General features: G+C 38.9%; 1 protein-coding gene across 6 annotated transcripts in view; it reads right to left on the bottom strand.

Annotated features, from left to right (window-relative positions):
* Nucleotides 1–21,366, bottom strand: part of LOC122792271 (kinesin light chain 1-like) — a 1,642,552-nt gene that overhangs the window by 136,327 nt on the left and 1,484,859 nt on the right. For all 6 annotated transcript variants that reach the window (XM_044060030.1, XM_044060024.1, XM_044060029.1 and 3 more), the window contains one exon: nt 46–170. In XM_044060030.1, the coding sequence (XP_043915965.1) occupies nt 46–170 (125 nt within the window). The remainder of the gene's footprint in view (nt 1–45; nt 171–21,366) is intronic.

Raw genomic sequence — 21,366 nt, 5'->3', positions numbered from 1 at the left:
AGTAGTAAGAATTATGAAGGAAAGTGATACTTTTGAAATACTTACTTGGTGTTTCGCTGATCTGGTGGTGCATTCCCCTGTAATTTTTTGACAAGCATTTCACTGCTCTTCCTAAGTGCATCACGGATTTTACCAAGTGAACCAGTGCGTCTCAGTACTCCACTTCCATCCTGAAAGGCAAAATGAAAAATAACAACTTAAGCTCCAGATTACAGATGTTTGGAACATTATGGGTGCTAAAGAAAAATGTTTGGAACATTATGGGTGCTAAAGAAAAACTTGGTAAAATCAGTTTAAGTAGTCTCTACAATTCAAGCAGATAAACTTATCATTCCTTTACTGTTCCAAAACTAGCACCAAATATATCAGGGTGATCCCTTCTATGTAAAGCATTAGAATAAGGTTTACTTTGTTTGCTTACAAGTCTGATTATTACAATTATTTACTTGATTTACTGACATCTGATTACTGGGTAAGTCTGACTGAGTTTTCAATGGAGGCCTGGGGAGATACAGGAGTTATTGCTTCCATTTACTTGATGTCTAAAATTTACAGAATGAGCTTCTAGATATGCACACACCAGTATGTGCAGCAGCATAAATATACTGTATTTCTTTCCTTATCAATTATACAGCCTGAGAGCTAACTTAATAGTACACAAATCTTACTATCTGGACATAGCAAAAATGAACATTTATATATAGGTATATATAAATTTAACAGTCAGGGATAGTAACATCAGTTCTAATAGTGCAGTGATACTAAGACCTGAATAATTAACAGTTAATGTATAACATTACAAATGTGAAACACAGTAATGCGGCAGCTAATTTTACTGGCTCACAGCTCTTGCTACTGTAGTTCAGTTGCCAGTTGGGGTGCCTTCTGTGTGGAGTAGGCTTGTCCTTCCTGTTTTCCACATGGGCATTTACATAGTGCTGTACTGGCAATCCTCTAAATTGCCGACTGGTGCTCATGGCGTGTGTGTGTGTGTGTGTGTGTGTGTGTGTGTGTGTGTGTGTGTGTGTGTGTGTGTGTAGCCTGTGATGGCCTGGCCTCCTGGCAAGACTGGTCCTTTACCTCACACAAGTTACTCCTTTTCCCTACCAACCCTGAAGAGGATAAATCAGGTACTGGAGAATGAATGAACAAATAGGTATTTACAAATACAGCAGATCTATGTTCCCTAATTAAGTACCGCTTTTAACTCAGAATCACCATTTAGAGACAACGAAACAGATTCAATAAAGCCCACACTAAGTGTACAAGGTATGTGTTCAATAAAATTCTTATCACATTTTTTGTCCTTTCTAGTCACTCAGAAATATTACACTAAGTGTACATGTAGTCTATACTTTGTGGTAACCTTTATGAATTCCTGTCAATATTTAAAGCTGCAAGAATATCAGTAGGAAAACTAAAATTCGGAGAAGGAAGGTTTGCATTATGTTTGTGTCGTCTGTTCACTCAGAACAGTGTACACTTAGTGTAGGCTTTATTGAATCTGGAACCAAAACAAAGTGAGCCAGCAGAAAGTGTGGCAATCCCTTTTAATGAAATAAATGCATTATAACATAGGTAGAGGGAAAAAAAGGACCCAACTACCTGCTCCAAACCGGTTTCGGCTGTAATAGCCTTCTTTAGTGAGAAAAACATAGTCATGAATGCATACATACATTTATATATACCATACAAAAGCTGTTCATTGGTCCATCATAAATTATCATTAAGTCCAGATGGGAACAATGCTCCTAACTTAATAATCCATTTGCCTTTCTTAAAATTAAGTATATTATGCCATCCTGATTTGTCCCTACATTTACCAACAATACAGTCAATGATAGTGAAATGAAAAGATGCAGTATTACATTTGCACCCAAGTATTATATATATGTATATAAAGCATTAGTGGACCGTTTATTTTTGAAATCACGAATATGCTCCCTAATTCTAAGACGAAAGGGTTTAGATGTTTGACCCACATAGAATGAGGAGCATGAGCAAGTGACTAAGTAAACTACCCACACTGTACTGCAATTAGACCTAATATTAAAAACTACGGATGTGTTCCAGCTAGAAAATTCCTTGGATTTATTAACCCTAAAACAGTGGGTACAGTGTCCACATGGCAAGCAACCTATAAGTGGATCTCCTATTAGTGTCCATTGAGTGGGGGTCATTAATCTCTGTTCCACCTTCTTATAATGACTAAAGAGGGAGCCTAATGTGCGCCCTATCCTATAGGAAAAAGAACATCTATTACCCAAAAATGGGTATAATCTGTCTTCGGACAAAAGTATATTCCAGTGTCTGTTAATGATGTTCATAAACCTCTGTGTGTTACGTCCATATGTTGTCACCAAATGAACCAATGGGCCAGACAAGCCCTTTTGTTTCTCCTTATACTGGAGAAATTTGGTTCTATTCTGGGTAAAAGCCCAGTGACAAGCGGAACTAACCACACCAGATTTGTAACTCCTCTCACAAAACCGTTGTATTAGGTCATCCCTGGTGTCTGGCTGGAGCAAATTCTTTTGACCCGGAGGAACTGAGATTTGGGGATATTCCAAATGATATGTTGGGGGTGGAAGCTGGTGGCATGAAGGAATTAATTATATTCGGGGAATTTCCTATATACCCATGATTCTAGAGTATCATGAGAATTTCTACTGACTTCCACATCGAGAAAAACAATCTTCGACTTATGGAAGTTCACTTTAAATTCAATCCCCCATTTATTGTCATTAAGATAACCAATAAATTCATGCAAATACACATTATCCGACTTCCACACCACCCAACAATCATCGAGACATCTGCGCCAAATATCTATTTCCTCAATATATAGATTGTGGCTAGAGTCATTGATAAGTTCCACCTCAATATAGGCCATAAACAGGTCAGCATAAATGGGTGCAAAAGATGCACCCATTGCTGTACCTTTGACCTGCCAAAAGCACTGATCCTGAAAATAAAATACATTACTAGTCAGGACATACTCAACCAGGCACACTAAGAATGTATTAAAGCTTGGTTGATATAAACCTGATTTCTCCAGCCAGTATTCCAAAGCAAGTAACCTGCCCAATGTGGGATATTCGTATAGAGAGAGGTGACATCCAGGGTGCACAGAAGCCAAGGTGGTTCCAATTGCATATCCGATATAATGTCAAGGAATTGCGTAGTGTCCTGAATTTGTGCCCATACCATAGGTGGTAGTGGTTTCAAATGGTACGTCATGTATTCCGAAAGTGGTTCAGTAATGGATCCCCGCCCTGATACAATCGGCCAACCAGGAGCATTCTTATGTATTTTGGGCAATAAGTAAAAGTATTGTTTGTTTGGGGATGATACCGCAAGATGATGTATATCTGAATTAGTAATAATGTCCTCTTCCCTAGCCTTGATCAAAAAAGAATTAATTTTGGTCTTAAAGTGATTAGTTGGATCCAGGGGCATGGCCATGTAGTACCTACCATCCCTAAGTTGCTTCAATGCCTCTGCATTATAATCAACCCAATCCTGAACCACTATCGCACCACCCTTGTCAGCTGGTATAATAACAGTCTCCCTATTATTCCTAAGGGTCTCTATACATTGTTCCTCATCATTAGTAAGATTATTACGGGAGTGCTGAAATTCCTGAAGGTTACACTGTAAATCTTTGAGAACATTTGCTTGAAATATAGATACTATCATGGGTGGCATAAAAGTTGATATTTGAAATTTGAACCCATGAACTTTCTGAGTAGAATCATTATCAAAAAACAATTTAAGATTCAACAGACGACAAAATTTGACCACATCCTGTGCTGAAGTATATTCGGGAACAAAAAATCCGGATACAAAATTAAGACCTTTGTTCAGAACTTTAATTTCCAAATCAGAGAGGTGTACAGATAAAATGTTGTGAACATTCATAAAATTAACTAATGTTCGGTCATCAGTTTCAACAGACCTTCCAAGATGTCCACAGATCTTATATTGTTTGTGCTTCCTCCCCCCTTGCCTGGACCTGACCCCTAAAGGGTGTGCTAAACTACGTCTTTTTGGATCTGGTGAGATGTCTGTGCGGTTTCCATCCCCTTCTGTGTTCGAAGATGTTTCATCTCCTGATGTATAACTATATGACTCAAAATTCCTTTTTAAGATAGATTTACGTCTTTTTCTCTTCTATTAAGTTAAGAGCATTGTTCCCACCTGGACTTAATGATAATTTATGATGGACCAATGAACAGCTTTTGTATGGTATATACAAATGTATGTATGCATTCATGACTATGTTTTTCTCACTGAAGAAGGCTATTACAGCTAAAACCAGTTTGGGGCAGGTAGTAGGGTCTTTTTTTCCCCCTCTACCTATGTTATAATGCATTTATTTCATTAAAAGGGATTGCTACACTTTCTGCTGGCTCACTTTGTTTTGGTCGCATTTTGGGACTTTTGGAGCTGTGCAGCAGCTGTACGTGCAATACGCAGTTCATTTTTATTGAATCTGGCCAATGACACACAACACATTTCTTAGCAAATTAAAGGTATTACTGCACAAACAAATGTCATTCACCTTGTGTCATTGAATAATTCCCACAGTAACCTTTCTTTTTTAGTTCACAAAACTATTCCCTCCTGTGAGTTAAGTCAATGGAGGGGTCTTCTTAAGCACTCAAGATAATGGCTCTTGAGATTCATGTCTTGCTTAGACCTGTAGCAGATGTTAGAATGTTAGGTGATTTTTGTCTCCATAATGATACTGTCTTCCATCTTGAAGCTCAGGGGTATATTTTAAATGTATGCATCTATACTCTCTTTGTCCCTATAACATTAACCAAGACATTTCCAGATACATAAAACTGATTATGTTACATCAGTAGGCTCCTGTTTTTCTCTTGGGAATGCCATATTCTCAACTTCACGCTCAAGATCAAGGTTAGGTATAGCACAACACTGACGAAAAAAAAACTCAGCATGCAGCATAGTACGTAGGCATTTCTACATAACCTTGCTTTAAAATGCAGTTTCCTCCAACCTCCTAATGTCATACTCGAATGTTCCCCCACTATTTTAAAAATGGTAATAACAGTAGTAGTAGTAGTAATAATTGAATATGTGTGTATGCATGTATGTATGGGTATGTTGGAGTATCATCTGGTACAGACCTGACATTTATTTATTTTGTGTGTGCTATGCAAATAATTTGTGTTTGTATGTGTGAGAGAGAAAGACAGCATGCCTTGAAAGAAAGTTGTAGTACTACTACTGTAGTTCATTATTACAGTCAAAACAGTTTTGACTATGCACTCACGTCAGAAGAGCATCTGATCTCTTGCAGTGTGGTACATATACCATCTATCAATAAGGAGGACGACGCTCCCTCTTTCAAAACTAGATAGAGGGGGTGTTAAGGGGAATGTTAGTCCCCTTAATGAAAGAAGACAGGCTTTTTTAAACTGACCAAATACGTGCATCACTGCAGACAGCATGTAATGTAACACACTTGCTGAATGTTTTACAGAACTGAGTAAATAGGGAGTAAGGACAGGAAAAACACTGCCCTTTTGCCCTTTGTTCCTGTCAATTCCCTTTCTGATCAGCCAAAAAAGCAGATATCCACACAGCCATGAAAGGATACTTATCCACAAATATATTGCCAGTCCAAAGGCATCTTCATCCCAGCAACTTGACAGCCTGGGATGACCCCAATCTCCAACAAGGGCATTCCATATTAAAGACTAAATCCTACCTGTTCCCAGGACAGAAAACTACAAAATGCTTCTCCTAGCAAGGAAGTGGACTACTTGTGCTGCCACATATCTGTCTCATCTCTCAACTGCTTTGATACACTGCCTGCAGTAGTAGTAGTATCTCAGCATGCTCACTTTTACACACACCCACTCCATCTGCAGTTGTGTGGTGCTAGCCAGGCATGTAAGTAAACCGCCTGAAAGCTATCTTCAAACAACCACTATTGACATCCAGCTTCCACTAGATGTCACTCTAGGCAGTGGGTCTCTCAGCCTCCCACCCCCAGGATAGGTAAGGAGGCATCAGCCCCTTACTCAAACACTCCACTGACATCCAGATTCCACTAGGTGTCACTCTAAATAGTGGGACTCAGCATCCCACCCCCCCAGGATAGGTAAGATGGCATCAACCACTTACTCCAACACTCCACTTTCAGCCCTTCAGCTACACGATCTTGGTCATCTGGCTCACAGTCAGGTCATTTCTCTATAATGAAAATTTAGCTTCTATAGCACTGCTTATGAAGCAATCTGGTTTATGAGAACAAAACAGATGATCCCTACTCCTGAGTTTTACATGGCTCCTCACAAATGTTTTTGCTTTGGCTATGCACAAGACAAGCTACGTTTAACTAGCAGTGTAGTGTACTGAGTAATGTTGCCACAGGGGGTTATGAAAGAGCAGATGATTCTCTCACAACAATTATGTACATTTTCAGTAAAATGCTAGTACAATGTAGCGGATCTATATCAGCTTATCGAAAGCTGATAACATCGAACACTAGTTGATCAACCTCTAAAGGTCGAATAACCAAAATAGCGAAGACAGTGCAGCGATTTTTTTCTCAGAGAAAAAAATTGCTGGGCTGTCAGGAGTTTGCCATTTTCTCCACTGTGGTGCGATCTCAGAGTTGGTATATTTAAGTAGGGGGGTGTGGGGGCGAAGCCCCCCCACTTTATGTTGCGTTTTATTTATTTTTTTGAGGAATGGCGATTATTTCTCTGGGAAAAAAAATGACTGTTCCGGGTCTTCACTATTTTGGCTGTTCGACCTTTTGTGGTCAATCAACTAGCATTCGATGTTACCAGCTTTCGATAAGCTGATATAGACCCTAATCTAGCCAGTATTAAAACATTTGACGGTCTTGAAATTTATGTTCTAAAATTGCTTATTTTGTATTTGTTATCTGATATGCTGTCTTAATCTGAGACAAAACCTTAAATTCCAAACTGGAAATGACTTTGCTGCTGCCAAGTTACAGACTTTAAGGGACTGCACTTCAATAAATAAAAATAAAATGATATACAGTGTTATGTAGTGGCTTATGATCGGGGCTCATGTCCTTGAGGGGTTTCTTAAATACTTGCAAAAGCTTTTCTGCTAATCAATTTTTGGCCCGATGGTGGGATGCCTGTTTTGGGGTATTTTCTGTCTTTCATTCCTGTCAACTGTCAGCCTCCTCCAAATGGTCTTCAATTCCATTTGTCCCTCAACTGCAATACTAACCGTCAGTGACAAGAGACAGGCATAAAAAAAAAATGTCCAAAGGGGCCATCATCCAGGTACACATGAAGAGTGTATGGCCCCCATAATGGCACTCCATGTGGCCTTGCTATCCAAGAGCACCATCATCCTAACAGCCTTTGGATCTGGCTTCAATATCCCCTAGACTTGGGCCACCCACTCAGAGTCTGCAATCTAGTTATCCCCAGGCTGAGGAATCACACTGTGGCACCAAGTGTGGTGCTGTACTCAGTAGTGTATTAGAAAATTTTGTTTTAATCCATAACCTCCTCCCCCTTCATGGAAGGTTGTGTGTATTCACTGTACTAAAGGCATACAATACTCTGAGTGCGTGTGCCATACAACTAAAGGCTTCTGCAAAAACAGTTTGGCAGCAAAGTGTAAATGCCCCAAACCCATAATACTTTATGCTGTGCACCTCTCCAGTATGTTCTGGCAGTGCAGCTGTCTGGATTGCCCCCCCCCCACAGGATGGGTGAGCTGACAACAGTCATTACCCCCCCCTGACATACATACACACACACACACACACACAACTGTCTCCTACAGTGCACTGGACAATTATTGACCCTAGATTACCTGGGACACATGCAGGGCTTTATCCCTTTGTGCCATGGAGCCTGCTCCAGGTATGAAATATTCAGTGTCTGTTTTCTTTGCAATACAAGGTGCAACCAACATGTCATATGTGGACCAATTAAAAGCCCTATCACTGTATTCAGTTTCCTACTGATTACAGATGGGCCATCTGTGTCGATCTACAAGACAGTCTCTGACCCAGTCCTGATGGAATGTTGCATATTTGCAAAACTAACTACACGAGGGTTATCTGCTCCAAAATTTAAATCTCATCTCTGATATGAATAGATCATGCTTGAGAGACAGATTTGTGTCCCAGAGATTGGCCCTCCTCTGCAACAGGCTTCTTACTCATGTGAAACACAGCTCTTCTCTGATCATCTTCAAGCGCAATCTGGATCAATGGATAGGAAATCACAAATTCACTCTTGGGGAGGTGCCATGTCCCTTCTGGTCAGAGGCAGTATGTAAAAATAGTCAAAACACCTCTTGCTGACCCTTGTTATCCTTCCCCTCGGGATAGAAAATTGGGTAAAACTGGTTAGGCTTGTAAGGGCTCTTCAGCTATTAGCCTAATAATCTCCTATGAACATGATGATCAAAGGAGATGGAGTTATATACCCATGTTTTCAGGTCTTTCACAACATTTTTATTTCAGAGTAGGGTATTGTCTATACTATAAGCTGGGTTAAGGGATTGTTTACCAAATGCAATACTGCACTTTTTAGCATTCAGTTTTAGCACAATTGCTGTGTACCAGCTCTTAACATGTATTAGTTTAAGCTGTGGCTTCTGTATGTCAGAAAGCAATTTGAGGATGATACCCAGTTTACAATCAAATACAAACAATGGTTAACCAGAGATTCTGGTTCTTGGTTTGGATGTCAGAGAATTTTATGCCACAAATACTACAGGTCCTAGTTTGGATCCCTGTGGAGCATCACTGGTTACCTTCATCTATGATGACACATGTGCCACCCTCACTGTTCTATCCCCCAGCCAATTTACTGTACACCTATCTACATACAGTACAAGCCCTAGTTCACATTTCTGAGGGACTCCACTGGTTATCTTTATGATCTTTGAGCACACATGTGCCAACCCCACTGCATAAGGTCTATCCCCCAGCTAATTTACTGTACACCTATCTACATATAGTACAGGTCCTAGTTCAAATTCCTGAGGGAATCCACTGGTTATCTTCATGCTCTTTGAGGACACATACATGTTCAACCCTCATTGCATGGGTTCTGTCCCCCAGTCAATTTGTTATCCATCTAAATACATAGGGGTCAATTTGGAACACATTTAGCTTGCTAATCACGTTAGAATGTGTTATTAAATCACACGTTTTGGCAAAGTTAAGATATGTGGTGTGTTACTCTCTCAAAAGAAGTTTACCAGGTACATCAGACAGGATCTACCTTTAATAAAACAAACTGCTGAGGGTTAGGTCTTATAAGATCCTTAATGTCATAGTTTATAAGGTCAGTTAGGACTCATTCTATGGTCTTACAGATGAAGTTTGTTAGACTAATGGGTCTGTAGTTTCCAGGATTCACTGTGGGGCCTCCCTTAAGAAGAGGCATCATAACTGTCCTGTGTGCCATACCTCAGGGACAAAGCCAGTGCCTATGCTAAGGCTTAATATCTGTAGGAGCTGGGTCCACTAGCACGTGTTTAGTAGGCAGTTGGCTAAGTTACCAGGTCTCATGGAAGATGTAATTTTTTTTTGTTGTTTTGGAAATTTAGAAAGTTTTCTTTTGTGATGTTAAGGGGTTGAGATCATTTGGAGTATGTGGGTTCTGAGTTGTCTTGCAAAGGTTGACTTTGGAGCTAGTTCTGTTCACCTTAATCATTTCCAACTTGCCTATAGAAGCAAGATGTGGGTCAGCAAGTTTGCTGACAATACAAAAATTGAGTAAATTCCAAATTCAGTAAAACATCATACAGGGATTCAAAAGTCCCTGGACAATTTATACCCAAGGTTCAGGAATAACTTTATAGACATCAATGTAAGCAAAACAAAGGTTACTCACTTTGGAAATAGCAACTTGTGTTAAACTATACTCTAAATAATACAATTTTCAGTGATGATTGTCCAGTAATAGATGTAGGAATTACTGCAAAGTTCACTTATGATGATTTACGTCCCTCCATCAGGGTATGTTATATTAGGTTAAAGGATATCTTCCAAATTACAACATGCAGGAATGAGAAAGTCCTCCTCCCACTCTGCAAGATGACAGACAGACCATACATTAAATGCTGTGCCTCATCCTTTATGTATTGTAGAACCCAGCTGGTGCCAGAAAACATACAGAAATATTTTACAAGGCAAATCAGTGGATTTAAACACCTGGGATATGAAGCTAGATTAGTAGAATTGTCTCCATTAGTTATAGGCTAATAAGGGATTACTTGATTTTAATCCACAAATTCCTAAGGAATACTTCAATGGTAGCTACAGTATGGATTGAGAATTGGTTCAATCCACGCTGGATCAAAGAATTATGGTCTTTATTTCAATTATCCAACTTTCAGAATTGCTCTGGGGATTAGTTATTTCCATAGCAGACTAGGTTATCTACAGAATGGCCTACCATTATAAATAAGCACTCTCCAAAGTTTAAAAACCATTTAAGAGCATTAAATAATTATTTTGTAAGTTTTTTTACATATCTGGTAACAGTAGGCAAATTCTAATAAAGTCTCTATTGAGGATTTAAGTTTGTAATACTAACACTGAACATGACACAATTGTTTGTATTCTGCTTCTTTTTTGTATGTTCAATGGGCCAAAGCAGTACTGGAGAGGGGGCAGAACTGTATGCCCACAGGAACCACTCATTCTGAATATTTTACAGGAGTAATGATTTTCTCTTTTAACATTTATTTATTCCCATGCCTTTGCATGCGTAGAATAAAAAAGTGATTGTGGGTTTGAAAAGCTAATTTTGACATGTGCAGGAACATAAATATCAGCTCTGTTTTGTTATACTGCCAGTTTCTTCTTAAATACAGTGTTGCATTTCATGTTTCATAATCACCTTCTATAGATGCTCACTTTCAGAATGTATGTTCCTTATTTTCCCCAAAGTATCTCCTACACAGCCAATTTCCACCCAACAAACTGACTTCAGTACAAACCATAATCAAAGATAATGTTTCTTTTTCTTCTTTGTAAGCAGCTTTTGTATGTTTTTCCCAGTATTTTATATGTTCATTACAAGACCAGACTAGGTGACAAAACAGTCACTTGTCCCTCTTTATGTTCAATCAGTTCACAGGCTGCCATTCTCTACGTACAAAAAAAAAATCAACATTTTTGCAAACTTAAGCTTTGTGAAGTATTAAAGAGAATGCTTGTCTGTTGACACACTGTACTTCCTTTACAAGCAAAGACACATGAACAATCACCAGGTTGCCTTTTATATATTTCAACACAAATTTGGTGATAAAAACATTTTTTTTTTACTTTGTCAGGCTCTACATGTGCCCAATTCTATCACAAGCATGACTTTTTTTTTTTTTTTACATTTTTCTGCTTAAATGTACATTGAAACGCTTTATGTCATTTAACCAAGGCGCCTGTAACAGGTTTTAGTTTTAATGCATTCCATATTCCTGACTCTTTTTGTATTGTGCTGTTTTTTTGCATGGTTACATGCGGTTGCCAGCATTTTAATAGCAAATCTTGCATATTTTTATTGCCTTTTTTCTGATTCCACTGCTGAAGTGACAATTAGGGATTTTGAAATGAAGGTCATTTTATGATGGCAAATATGTGCTTATCATTTACCTCTTGGCTCCATAATTATAATCTTGGACTAATTTTCTAGTCGAATGGGAGAAGACCCAGGGGACACCCAACAAACAATGCTAGGATTATCCCTCTCAGTTTGCCTGAGAACAGTTGGAAATTTCAAAGAATGATCTGAAGACTGTTGCAGGGATAGGAAAGTCTGGGAATCCTGTTCAGCTTGCTGACATAGTGACCCTCAACAGAGCAATCACTTTAAAAGAAATGGATAAATGGAAGAATGGATAAGTAACACACTAGGTTTGCAATTAAATTAATTTTGTAATAAACTTGCCAATTTTGTGTCTTTTCACTTGGTTTGGTAAAACTCGCATGTCTCTTCTTCTGCTCCACAAATGCAAATAATTGTGGCTTATTTTCTGTCTTTATTTGCAATCTGATGTGCAATAAAAATGTGCTTCATTCTTTCACTGTATTCATCACTGAACTGGATTTTTAGACTGAATGCAATCTGAGTATGTCCATTTTATTTCTTCTTTTATTTTCTTCTTCTTGGGCTAATTCCAAGTGTAGGATTTTTTAAAACTGCAAACCTTGTCAGCAATAACTGAAGGTCTTATAAAACTCAAACACCTTAGATTACTTAAATAACTTTAATAAGAAATCCAAATGTTAAGCAAAAATAGTACTCATGGTTTAAATAGCTTCTAGAAACCCCTGCAGAAACAGAAGAGTTAAATGTCATGTAGGAAGAGCCCAGAACCAGCTTAGGTTGTAAACTAAGTAAATGTTCTTCCACAGCCGGCATTAGGCACTCGCCGAACCCACAGCTGCAGGGAGCCCCCAAATATCTCCCCATGAACGAGGACACCCATGCAGCAACTGCAAGTTTCTCCACCTTTTCTGTTCAGTTTGGCACCTCGTGGTTATCTGCACAGATATGTGATGTGACATCACCGATGGCCGAATCACCTTTTTCCATCTCTCTTTTTTTTTTTTTTCTTGCCTATAAGCTGCACTCAATCAGCCGTTTCAGTGAAGCAGAGACCTGATTGGTTGCAGCAACCTTGGAAGCAAGTTATCGTTTATTTTTTTTTATTTTTTTTTTTTTTAATACAAGGAAGTGCTTGTGGGGCCTGATCTACATTCTCTTGTGCATACCTCTCAGTTCCTCAGCAAAAGAAATCTGCACAAAGATGAAAATAAGTATTTTACTCTTGTACCGGCCTTATTCTTTCCCTTCTCATATACTTTAGGAATATCCACCAAGCCTGCACCACTCAGATCCCCTGTTTTCTGACATGACCCTCTCCAACACTCCCACCCCCACCCACAGCTTACATGTATTTACAGCCCTACTCTCCTTCTGCAGAGCAAGTTTTCCACTAAATGGTTTGGCCCATTCCCAGACACCTTGATCTGTCAATACTCTTGACAACACACTGATTTGTGAGTGGGTGTGCAACTTCTCTTTTCCTCCTTCTTCACCCTCATATTTTCCTCGTTAAGCTCTTACATACCTTCCTCTACTTTTCATTGTGTTAGCCTTTCCATATCTCTTTAAAGTCTGCTTATTTCAGCCGCCTTCCACAGCTTTATTACACTCTTATTTATGTCTGTATTCTTCTGTTTGGACATGTACCACCAAGCCTTTTTTCCCCCTTTAGCTTCCTCTATTAACATATCATTCCTTGTTCATCATTATATATTTCTTCCCCCTCTCTGTTTCAACGTTGTGCACTGATTTTCTGCTTACTGACTTTCCTGTCTTTACTTATCCTGCTACGAATTATCTCTTGTTCTTGCAGTTTCATTCTAACTGTCACAGGTGCTTATCTAAGTGCTAACTACCCCCCTTTCTTATCACTCCTTCCCACTTGCATTCACTCTTCGATTTCATCCACTCACCTAATTTTTAACTGTGATTTCTACTCCCCTCCTGACCTGCTTTCCCGCTATCTTTCTCCTCCTTATTGTATTGAATTTTCCTTTGATCCTTTTCTCTAACTCTGCTGTACCCCAGTTCACTGCTGTTGGTACCATTCCCCTTAACTTGCCTACATCCCCTTTCTATTTCCCATCCTCTTAGTTGCATTGCTCTCTTTTAATATTCTATGCAAATGCGTAAATGCTAAGCAATTCTATAACAAACGTAGAAGAATTCAACTTGCACTGAGCCTCTGACTCCTTTATGTCAAAGGCAACTATCCCCCTTCACAAATTTTATTGGTCTATCTTGCCATCATTCTATCATCATCATCATAGAAAAATACTAGACTATCAGTCTGCAGACTGTTACAAACTTAGCCATTAACAAGAGGCCAATCAAGCCTTGTACCTCCTATCTGTGAGCTGAAAACCTTAACCATGATGTCCTCATATCACCATCATCAGTTTACCAAATACTTCCATCTCTCTTGTTCCTGTATTGTTTTACTAGCTCCTTCCCATTCATCCTCACTCCATGACTCACTTTTCACTAGTCCTATACATTTTACATAAATTCATTCTACCAGTTTTATATTTTCCCATCCCATCTGACTGTGTATATGTAAATAAATGCAGTGTTGGTATATTCTCGATTGGTGACATAGTACTAAGAAAGAAGCACCGTACTTGCTGTTTATATCCTCCCAGCTGCTACTCAGCGAATGTTTCCCATTTACACCCCTAGCCAGTGACCCACTTCGCAAGTCCACTTTTAATGTTCCGTCTAGATATAGATTCAATAAAAACATTTAACTTCATGCATTTTGTATTTCCTTAACTTACTGCACATTATCCATTTACTGTGACATCATTCTCATAAAGGGCAATAAGCAGAACTTACTTTACATCATAAAGAAAGGAACCATAAAAACAAGGGAAAGAAGAAAATAAAATAAATAAAACATAATTCCATATGTCCATATATGTCCTAAAGTGATTCTGTTGGCATCCTGTTGCAGCCCTCTTAACACCAAGTGTCAAAAGATGATATAAAAAAAAAAGACTGAAAATCCAGGAGAAGAGTGAATCTAGAACATCATTCTTCTCCTTTTAACTTCTATTTTTGCATGGGGACTTGCCGCCTGACCTTAAATATACCAACAGCATTATCACCATACCTCAAAAAAGGGAATACTCATGGGAAATGGCAATCTCAGGCTTTTGGCTATTCAGTCTTCATGTTTCAGGACAATGGTTACCAATTCTATTTCTGTATGCTCTTTTAATATTCCACCACAATCTAAAATCATCTTTTAGTCATTTCTACATTTATAATAATTTCATTTCAATTCTATCCGTAAAGTCCATTCAGTAATTAGCTCCCCTTACTTAACCATCTTAATTCTACCCTTCAGTTTCTCTCCTCCTAGTTTCCATGATTGTCTCTAGTCTCTCCTTCATCCTCTTGTTACTTCACAAATATCGGGAAGAATCCTTTTCTTTGGTCCCTTGCATTAGCCATTTCCATCTACTTTCCCAGTGTATCTTTCTTATTCTGTAGTCAATCCTTGTTTAGTCTGCTCAAACTGTTTACTAGCTTCAGATCAGAGACAGTATTAGCTGTACCCTGCCTAAAAATCCTCAGTTCAGCCAGGTAGAGATGTCTCCATGTTAGTCCCTTCTCCTTTTGTACCATAATTACTGCAATAAAAGCATTCCTCCTTTTCACAATTAAGTTTCTAGATTTCACTCAGCATTCTCTATTTCATTACATATGAAAGGAATCTCAGTATTAATGGTTGATGTCTGTGGGTCCCTTCTGTCTCTGGCCACCTGCAGTCCTGTGAGCTCTCCCCAGTTTCACATCGTCTTCCAAAATACCAGTCCATTTTGTCAACATATTGCCCATCCAGACACTTCCCTTCAGTTTCCCTGGAATACATGCTATTTTAATATTCTTTGTTCTAGCCCTGTCTTCTTCTCCTCCACCTCTACCCTTGCTTTAACTCTTCATTTTCATCTGTCAAGAACTGCAGTATGTCAGAATGCTAATTTAATCCTTCCTGCATTTCCACCATTCTTCTCTGTTTACCAGGTTATTCTGGAGCATATCAAATATTTTCCTTTATTTCGTGCCATGTTTTAGCTGGTAACACTTACTCCATCTTGGCTTCTGATGAATCAGGCTACACTCTATTTTTCTGTCCCTTATCGCCTTTACATTTCTTCTTTTGGAGCTTGACTGACATTCAGATCACCTTCCTCTAATTTTGTAATATCTAATTGACATCTTTTGAATATTGAAAATCCAACTTCATTCAGCTGGAGCTGAGTGACAAAGATCTGCTGCTACTTAACTTGGCACTATTTTGGAAGTCCAGAAAGCATATCCTTGTTAGGAATGACACCTATAATAGTCCCCATCCTTGAACTCAACTATGACTGTGCAAGAATAGTGACTCTGTAAAAGTCAAGTACACCAGTACATGGGTCTGCTTCACCCTTACCATTTCACCCACTGGCTTTTTGTTTTAGGCTGTGGAGGACAGACACAAGAAAATGATGAGAAGAGAGACTGGAAATGGCAAACATCAAAAGAAAAATCAATAAAATAGAGGAAATGTCTGTGATTTTCTGAAACATTAAATCCTGTGAAAAGGCAAGTTAAAGTAAAGCTATTTTGATATACACACACAGACACACACATGTGTGTGTGTGTGTGTGTGTGTGTGTATTACACACACACACACACACACATATCTCTCTCTCTCTCTATATATATATATATATATATATATATATGCAGAAACACACATCTATAATTTTTTGCAGAATACTAAGAAGCATAACTTAAAAAACTATAAAAATAGAAAATCATAGCTTTTCTGCAAGGAACAACCTCTTCCGGCACTCACCATATAGGAGCCTTCATCTTTCATGCACTCCCAAATGTGTGTGTGTGCGTGTTTATGGCTTACAGTCACTTGTGTTCACTGTGTTTTATACTTTTTGAATGAACAATATTGTAAATATGGTATGAGACTGCAAAGTGGCATACATGCTACAGCATTTAGGCATGGATATCTACCATCTTCATAGGACGTTGTTACTAGGCTAATGGTCTCAGGGACTCACACTCCCTGTATACTCTATTAGGCACTCCCTCTGAAACAGTTCAATATCTGCCTGCTAGTGATGACCACCAAACCTAGACTGGAATTACATTAGCAAGTCAGGTACTCCTTGCTGACAGTACTGTCTACTCTTCTTTTAACTTATCTCTGCTCTAACCCTTAGCTGTACTATTACCACCAGTAATCTCTTAACTTTCTCTACTGTCTCAGATTTCACACAGCCCCTCGAAGGGCTTACAGATTGTTTTTTGTTACAATGGTATCACTTCAGCTGTTGCTGCTCCTGCTCTGCAGGTGTATTTTTTACCCTACCCACTCCCCATACACACACTCTACACTTATAACATACAAAACACCACACTTTAATCACTGTTATGCCAATCTGCTCACTACTGCTTACCTCACTTCCACACTCACTACCACACACTACCTTGCACATTAATCATGCTTCTCTTTTACTCCCGACACTCTACCTAACTTTTTAACAAGTTAATCCACTAAATATCCACCATATTTCTTCCAACCTTGCTTGCATGCATTACAACCTACAGTCACTGCCAAGCCCTGCTCACGTCATCTACACTTAACCTCAGCTTACTCTCATCATTCTATATCTCCTAGCTTGTAACCTGTCTCATCCTAGTCCTTCATCAAATACACACATACCAAAGAAACACACACCAAGCCAGCATGCAGAACCAAAAGCTCAAAACCAAGCACAGTAAAATGGTATTACTACAACCACTTCTCTATCACTCTTGTCCTTGGAGGACATCTATCACAGTCCTGGACCCCCCCCCCCCCTCACAAAACCAGGCTCCAAGACGACACTATTAACACACCCACTCTACACCAGTCACCTCCCACTACACTTAACAACCTACTTCTCATGAATCTTAAGTTCATAAATATTTAAAACAAATTACCTGACCTACATGCATGCATAGCAGCACAAACCTGACATATATATTGCTACTAAAACCTAACACCAAAGATGAAGACATCCTTTCCCCAGGACATAATATAATAAAAAATTATAAACAAGATAAAAAATCTGGAGCAGTAGCCATCTTCTCCAATAACAACCTGAACTTCACCAACTATCCTCATCCTCTACTTAATTTCAACAATGCTGAAATAATTACCTCACTTATACACCTCAATAAACATAAGAGCATATGCATCATAGTCAGTTATATTCCACCTGATGGTAATGCCCAATCCTTTTAGAAATCCTAGACTGGACCTCACACGATATACAAAATGAAACCATCATACTAAGTGACTTTAACATAGACTGCTCCATTATTAATTTCAACCTGCCATCTCTATCAATTAACCTCTTTGGTTTCACCCAACTGTTCACCTTCACAACCAGAAATGCTAAACATATTAACAAACAATCAGTCTTACACTGGATTTGTGCAACCTCCCCCCTCTAAAATCAATAGTGCTGGCTGTCTGACACCATCAGTGACCCTTCCCTGCCTTGTTTAGTCCATCATTAGATTAAAAGGTTGGAAAATGCTCTAGATCTGTAACACCTGTGGCTTCAGGGGGCACTGGCTTAATTGAGTTATTTCCTAAACGATTATTACTGTACTGTCTTGATCAAGGAGGTGTGTTTGAAAGGAAGCAAGAAAAACAAAGGCTGAACAACAAAATTAATTAATTTCCTTAATCATAATTTCTGTTCAAGCCATCATTGAATGAAAAGGCTGTGTGAAAAGAAAAAAAAAAAAAGAAAAAATTCTAATCAGACCATATAGAAAGTTATAGCCTCTTGAAAAAGCTGAGGAGTAAGCCAAAATGTGATAAAAGGAAGAAAAAAAGTAATGTGCATGGTAGGGAGAGCACTGGAGGATGTGTGTGTATGTGTGTGTTGGGGGGCTGAAACAGTAAGCAGTCCATAGGGCACCATTTCACCTAAGTCCAGCTCTGTACATACAGTTGTAAACATTATTTGTTGCAACTAAATGCCTGTAACTGTGAATGTCCCTTTGGTAGATGGGCCAACACAGTGTAATGCAAGAGCATTGTAGCTACAGATCAGTTTGTGCATACTACTGCTAAAAGTTTGCAACATAAACTAAAATATTACTTAGGGGAGGCGACAGTGACAGGGTGTTACTTAGTTTGGAAGTCCCTAAGGGCCCCCCAACTTGATATTTGCTGGGGGCCCCCAAAATGCTAACACCGGCCCCGTGTTCTTCACAGGAAAATGTTTGCTCTTAGCAATGTGTATCATCCAGGTTTAACCACTAAACTAGCAACAAAATACATCCTCATTTTAGAAAACTGCACACTTTTTACTACAGCTGTAGAACTTAAACATATTGGCAGGTTTGATATATAACTTATTCAATTAGTATGAATACATACAATGCACAAATATTTCCAAATCAAATCCCACATGGGAAAAAGCAAGTTTTGATGGAGCCTTGGGAATACTAGGAAGCATAAAAACTGGCAATTAGGACAGAAATAAGAAGGCAGACTTTTCGGTAGAATGCTGTTGCACAAAATGACCTAAATTAAGCAATTTCTTCTCTTCCTGTGCCTTGGAACAAATGGGCTGATTAGGTATCAATAGTGCAACCATCGGGCAAGGTCCTGGTGGAGCAAAACAAAATGTGACATACTATATAAGATTTTCTATCATACATAATCAGTCTAATTTAAACTAGTCAGGTCTGCAAATGATTGGGAAGTGAGAAATAAGGCACTGAAACTGTAAATATGGTAGAAAAACTGGTCACCACACAATCAGAATGCTATGAAAGTACTGCTGACAAATTATACAGTGATTCTGAGCATGTCTCAGCTAGCTACTCTTGAATGGGTGAGGATAACATGCTTTGTCTCATGGAGTTCAAAATACAGCTGAGCAACTTTTACAGAAATTAGAAATTCATTTTCACTGGGGACTGAGGGATTCACTTGGGAATGATACTGGCTTAAAATGACAAGGTCATGTCTGCCTGGTAGGTAAGGAAAGAACTTGCTTGACCTTTTCATGCATTATCTTTAGTAAATATTTAAACTAGCCAAGAGTGGAAAGGCCTACAAAATGGAACCACACTAGTCCAGTGATGCTGAAGTTACCACTGAAGAGCATTTGTTCAAAACAAAGGATTCTGAAGAGAATCAAGAGCAGAAGGTGAAAATCAAGAAGGAAACCCAACAAATTCACATGCAAAGCAAGCAGGACTTCAGCCCCACTGTGAGACTGAGTGAATAATAATAATAATAATTTGTTTGTGTCTTTCGGCTTTTCACGGTTAGGGGTCGCCACAGCGGAACTCCGGTCAGCTAATGATTGGCAGTAGATTTTTATTTGCTGGCTTGCCGGGCCTAACGCACAACCTTCAACGAAGGAATGCCCATTCACGCATGTCGCCACACAGAAGATGCTCTGAGAATCGAACGGGCAACGTCTAACTGTGAGGCGACAACGCTACCGCAGCATCACCACCGCAGTCTAATAATAATAATAATAATAATAGTGACACTGCCAGCCCAGCTAGATAGAATTTTGTAAATAATTCTATCTCATTTGTGAATAGTAATATGATTTGTATGCTTGCCTTAAAAATGTAAGAAAACTATACGTTCTGTACTGAACTTCAAGATTGCAACCACAGCGCACACTTTTGGAAAAGAGCAGAAATGTGTATAAATTATATGCCAATGCAAATGTATGGTTTCATAGCAAAAGTTGGAATATACAGAGTTAACTTGCAAACTCTGAGAAAATAAAGAATTTTATGTGTGTGTTTACCAGAACTAGATGACAGAATGTCTGCAACTGGAAATTCTTTCTATTTGAAACAGAAGTAATTACAGGTTTCCAAGGTAATTGTTTTACGACTTCCAGTTTCTGGTAACCTTCTAGAGGGAATTGTCAGTCTCTAAGAGATAAGTAGTGATGTCATCTAGCTAACCCAGCAGTAATGTGTATTATTAACTTCAGAACTATCTCAGACAGAAAGACTGCATTTTGTATTTTGTTCTGGACCTGTTAGCAACTCACCAGCACTTTACCTTGCTCTGTAATAAGATATTTAGAACACAGTTTTTCTTAGAGATAGGAATATATCAAGATTAGTGTAGATGTTTTCTATATTTATGTGAGACTGTCCTACTATGTTGTTTTAAAATATTTCCCGTGTTTCTGAACTCTGCTGTCACTGTGTTGAGTTAAAAAGCATTGTCTTGTGCTTTTATTATTTATTATTAAATCTTTTTAAACCGTTTAATTGTGACTGCTTTGCTTACAAATATTTAAGTTCGTAGAGTACTTGCATGTATTTGGCAACACTGTACAGGCCACTCTAGAACAGCCTTAAAAGTTTGGTCAAACTTACAATTTGGATAACAGTAACATTACACAGTAGAATTGGTCACCCTCTGAGAAGGGCCTTATAGTTGCTGACAAGTAGGGGTTCTGGTGGCAGTGCTAACTACTTTATGGTCTGGGCAGAAGGAGGCATAGCTAGTAAACCTGTGCCAGCCTTCCCCAGGTGTGTGTTTGTGTGTCAGCTACTTGGGCAGGGACACGAAGCACTGGTTGGACAGAGAGAGTTCTGGGAGAACTTAGCTTGGAACCCTGCCTAAGGACTCCACTCTATAGCCGTGCCAGTGGGGAGTCTTATTGGGGATCTGGAGAGAGACAGAGAAACCAGCCCCAGACTG

Source organism: Protopterus annectens, chromosome 1.part2, assembly GCF_019279795.1.
Source record: "Protopterus annectens isolate FY-2018-M chromosome 1.part2, PAN1.0, whole genome shotgun sequence".
NCBI classification, from domain to species: Eukaryota; Metazoa; Chordata; order Ceratodontiformes; family Protopteridae; genus Protopterus; species Protopterus annectens.
This window is presented reverse-complemented; position numbering and strand designations above follow the sequence as displayed.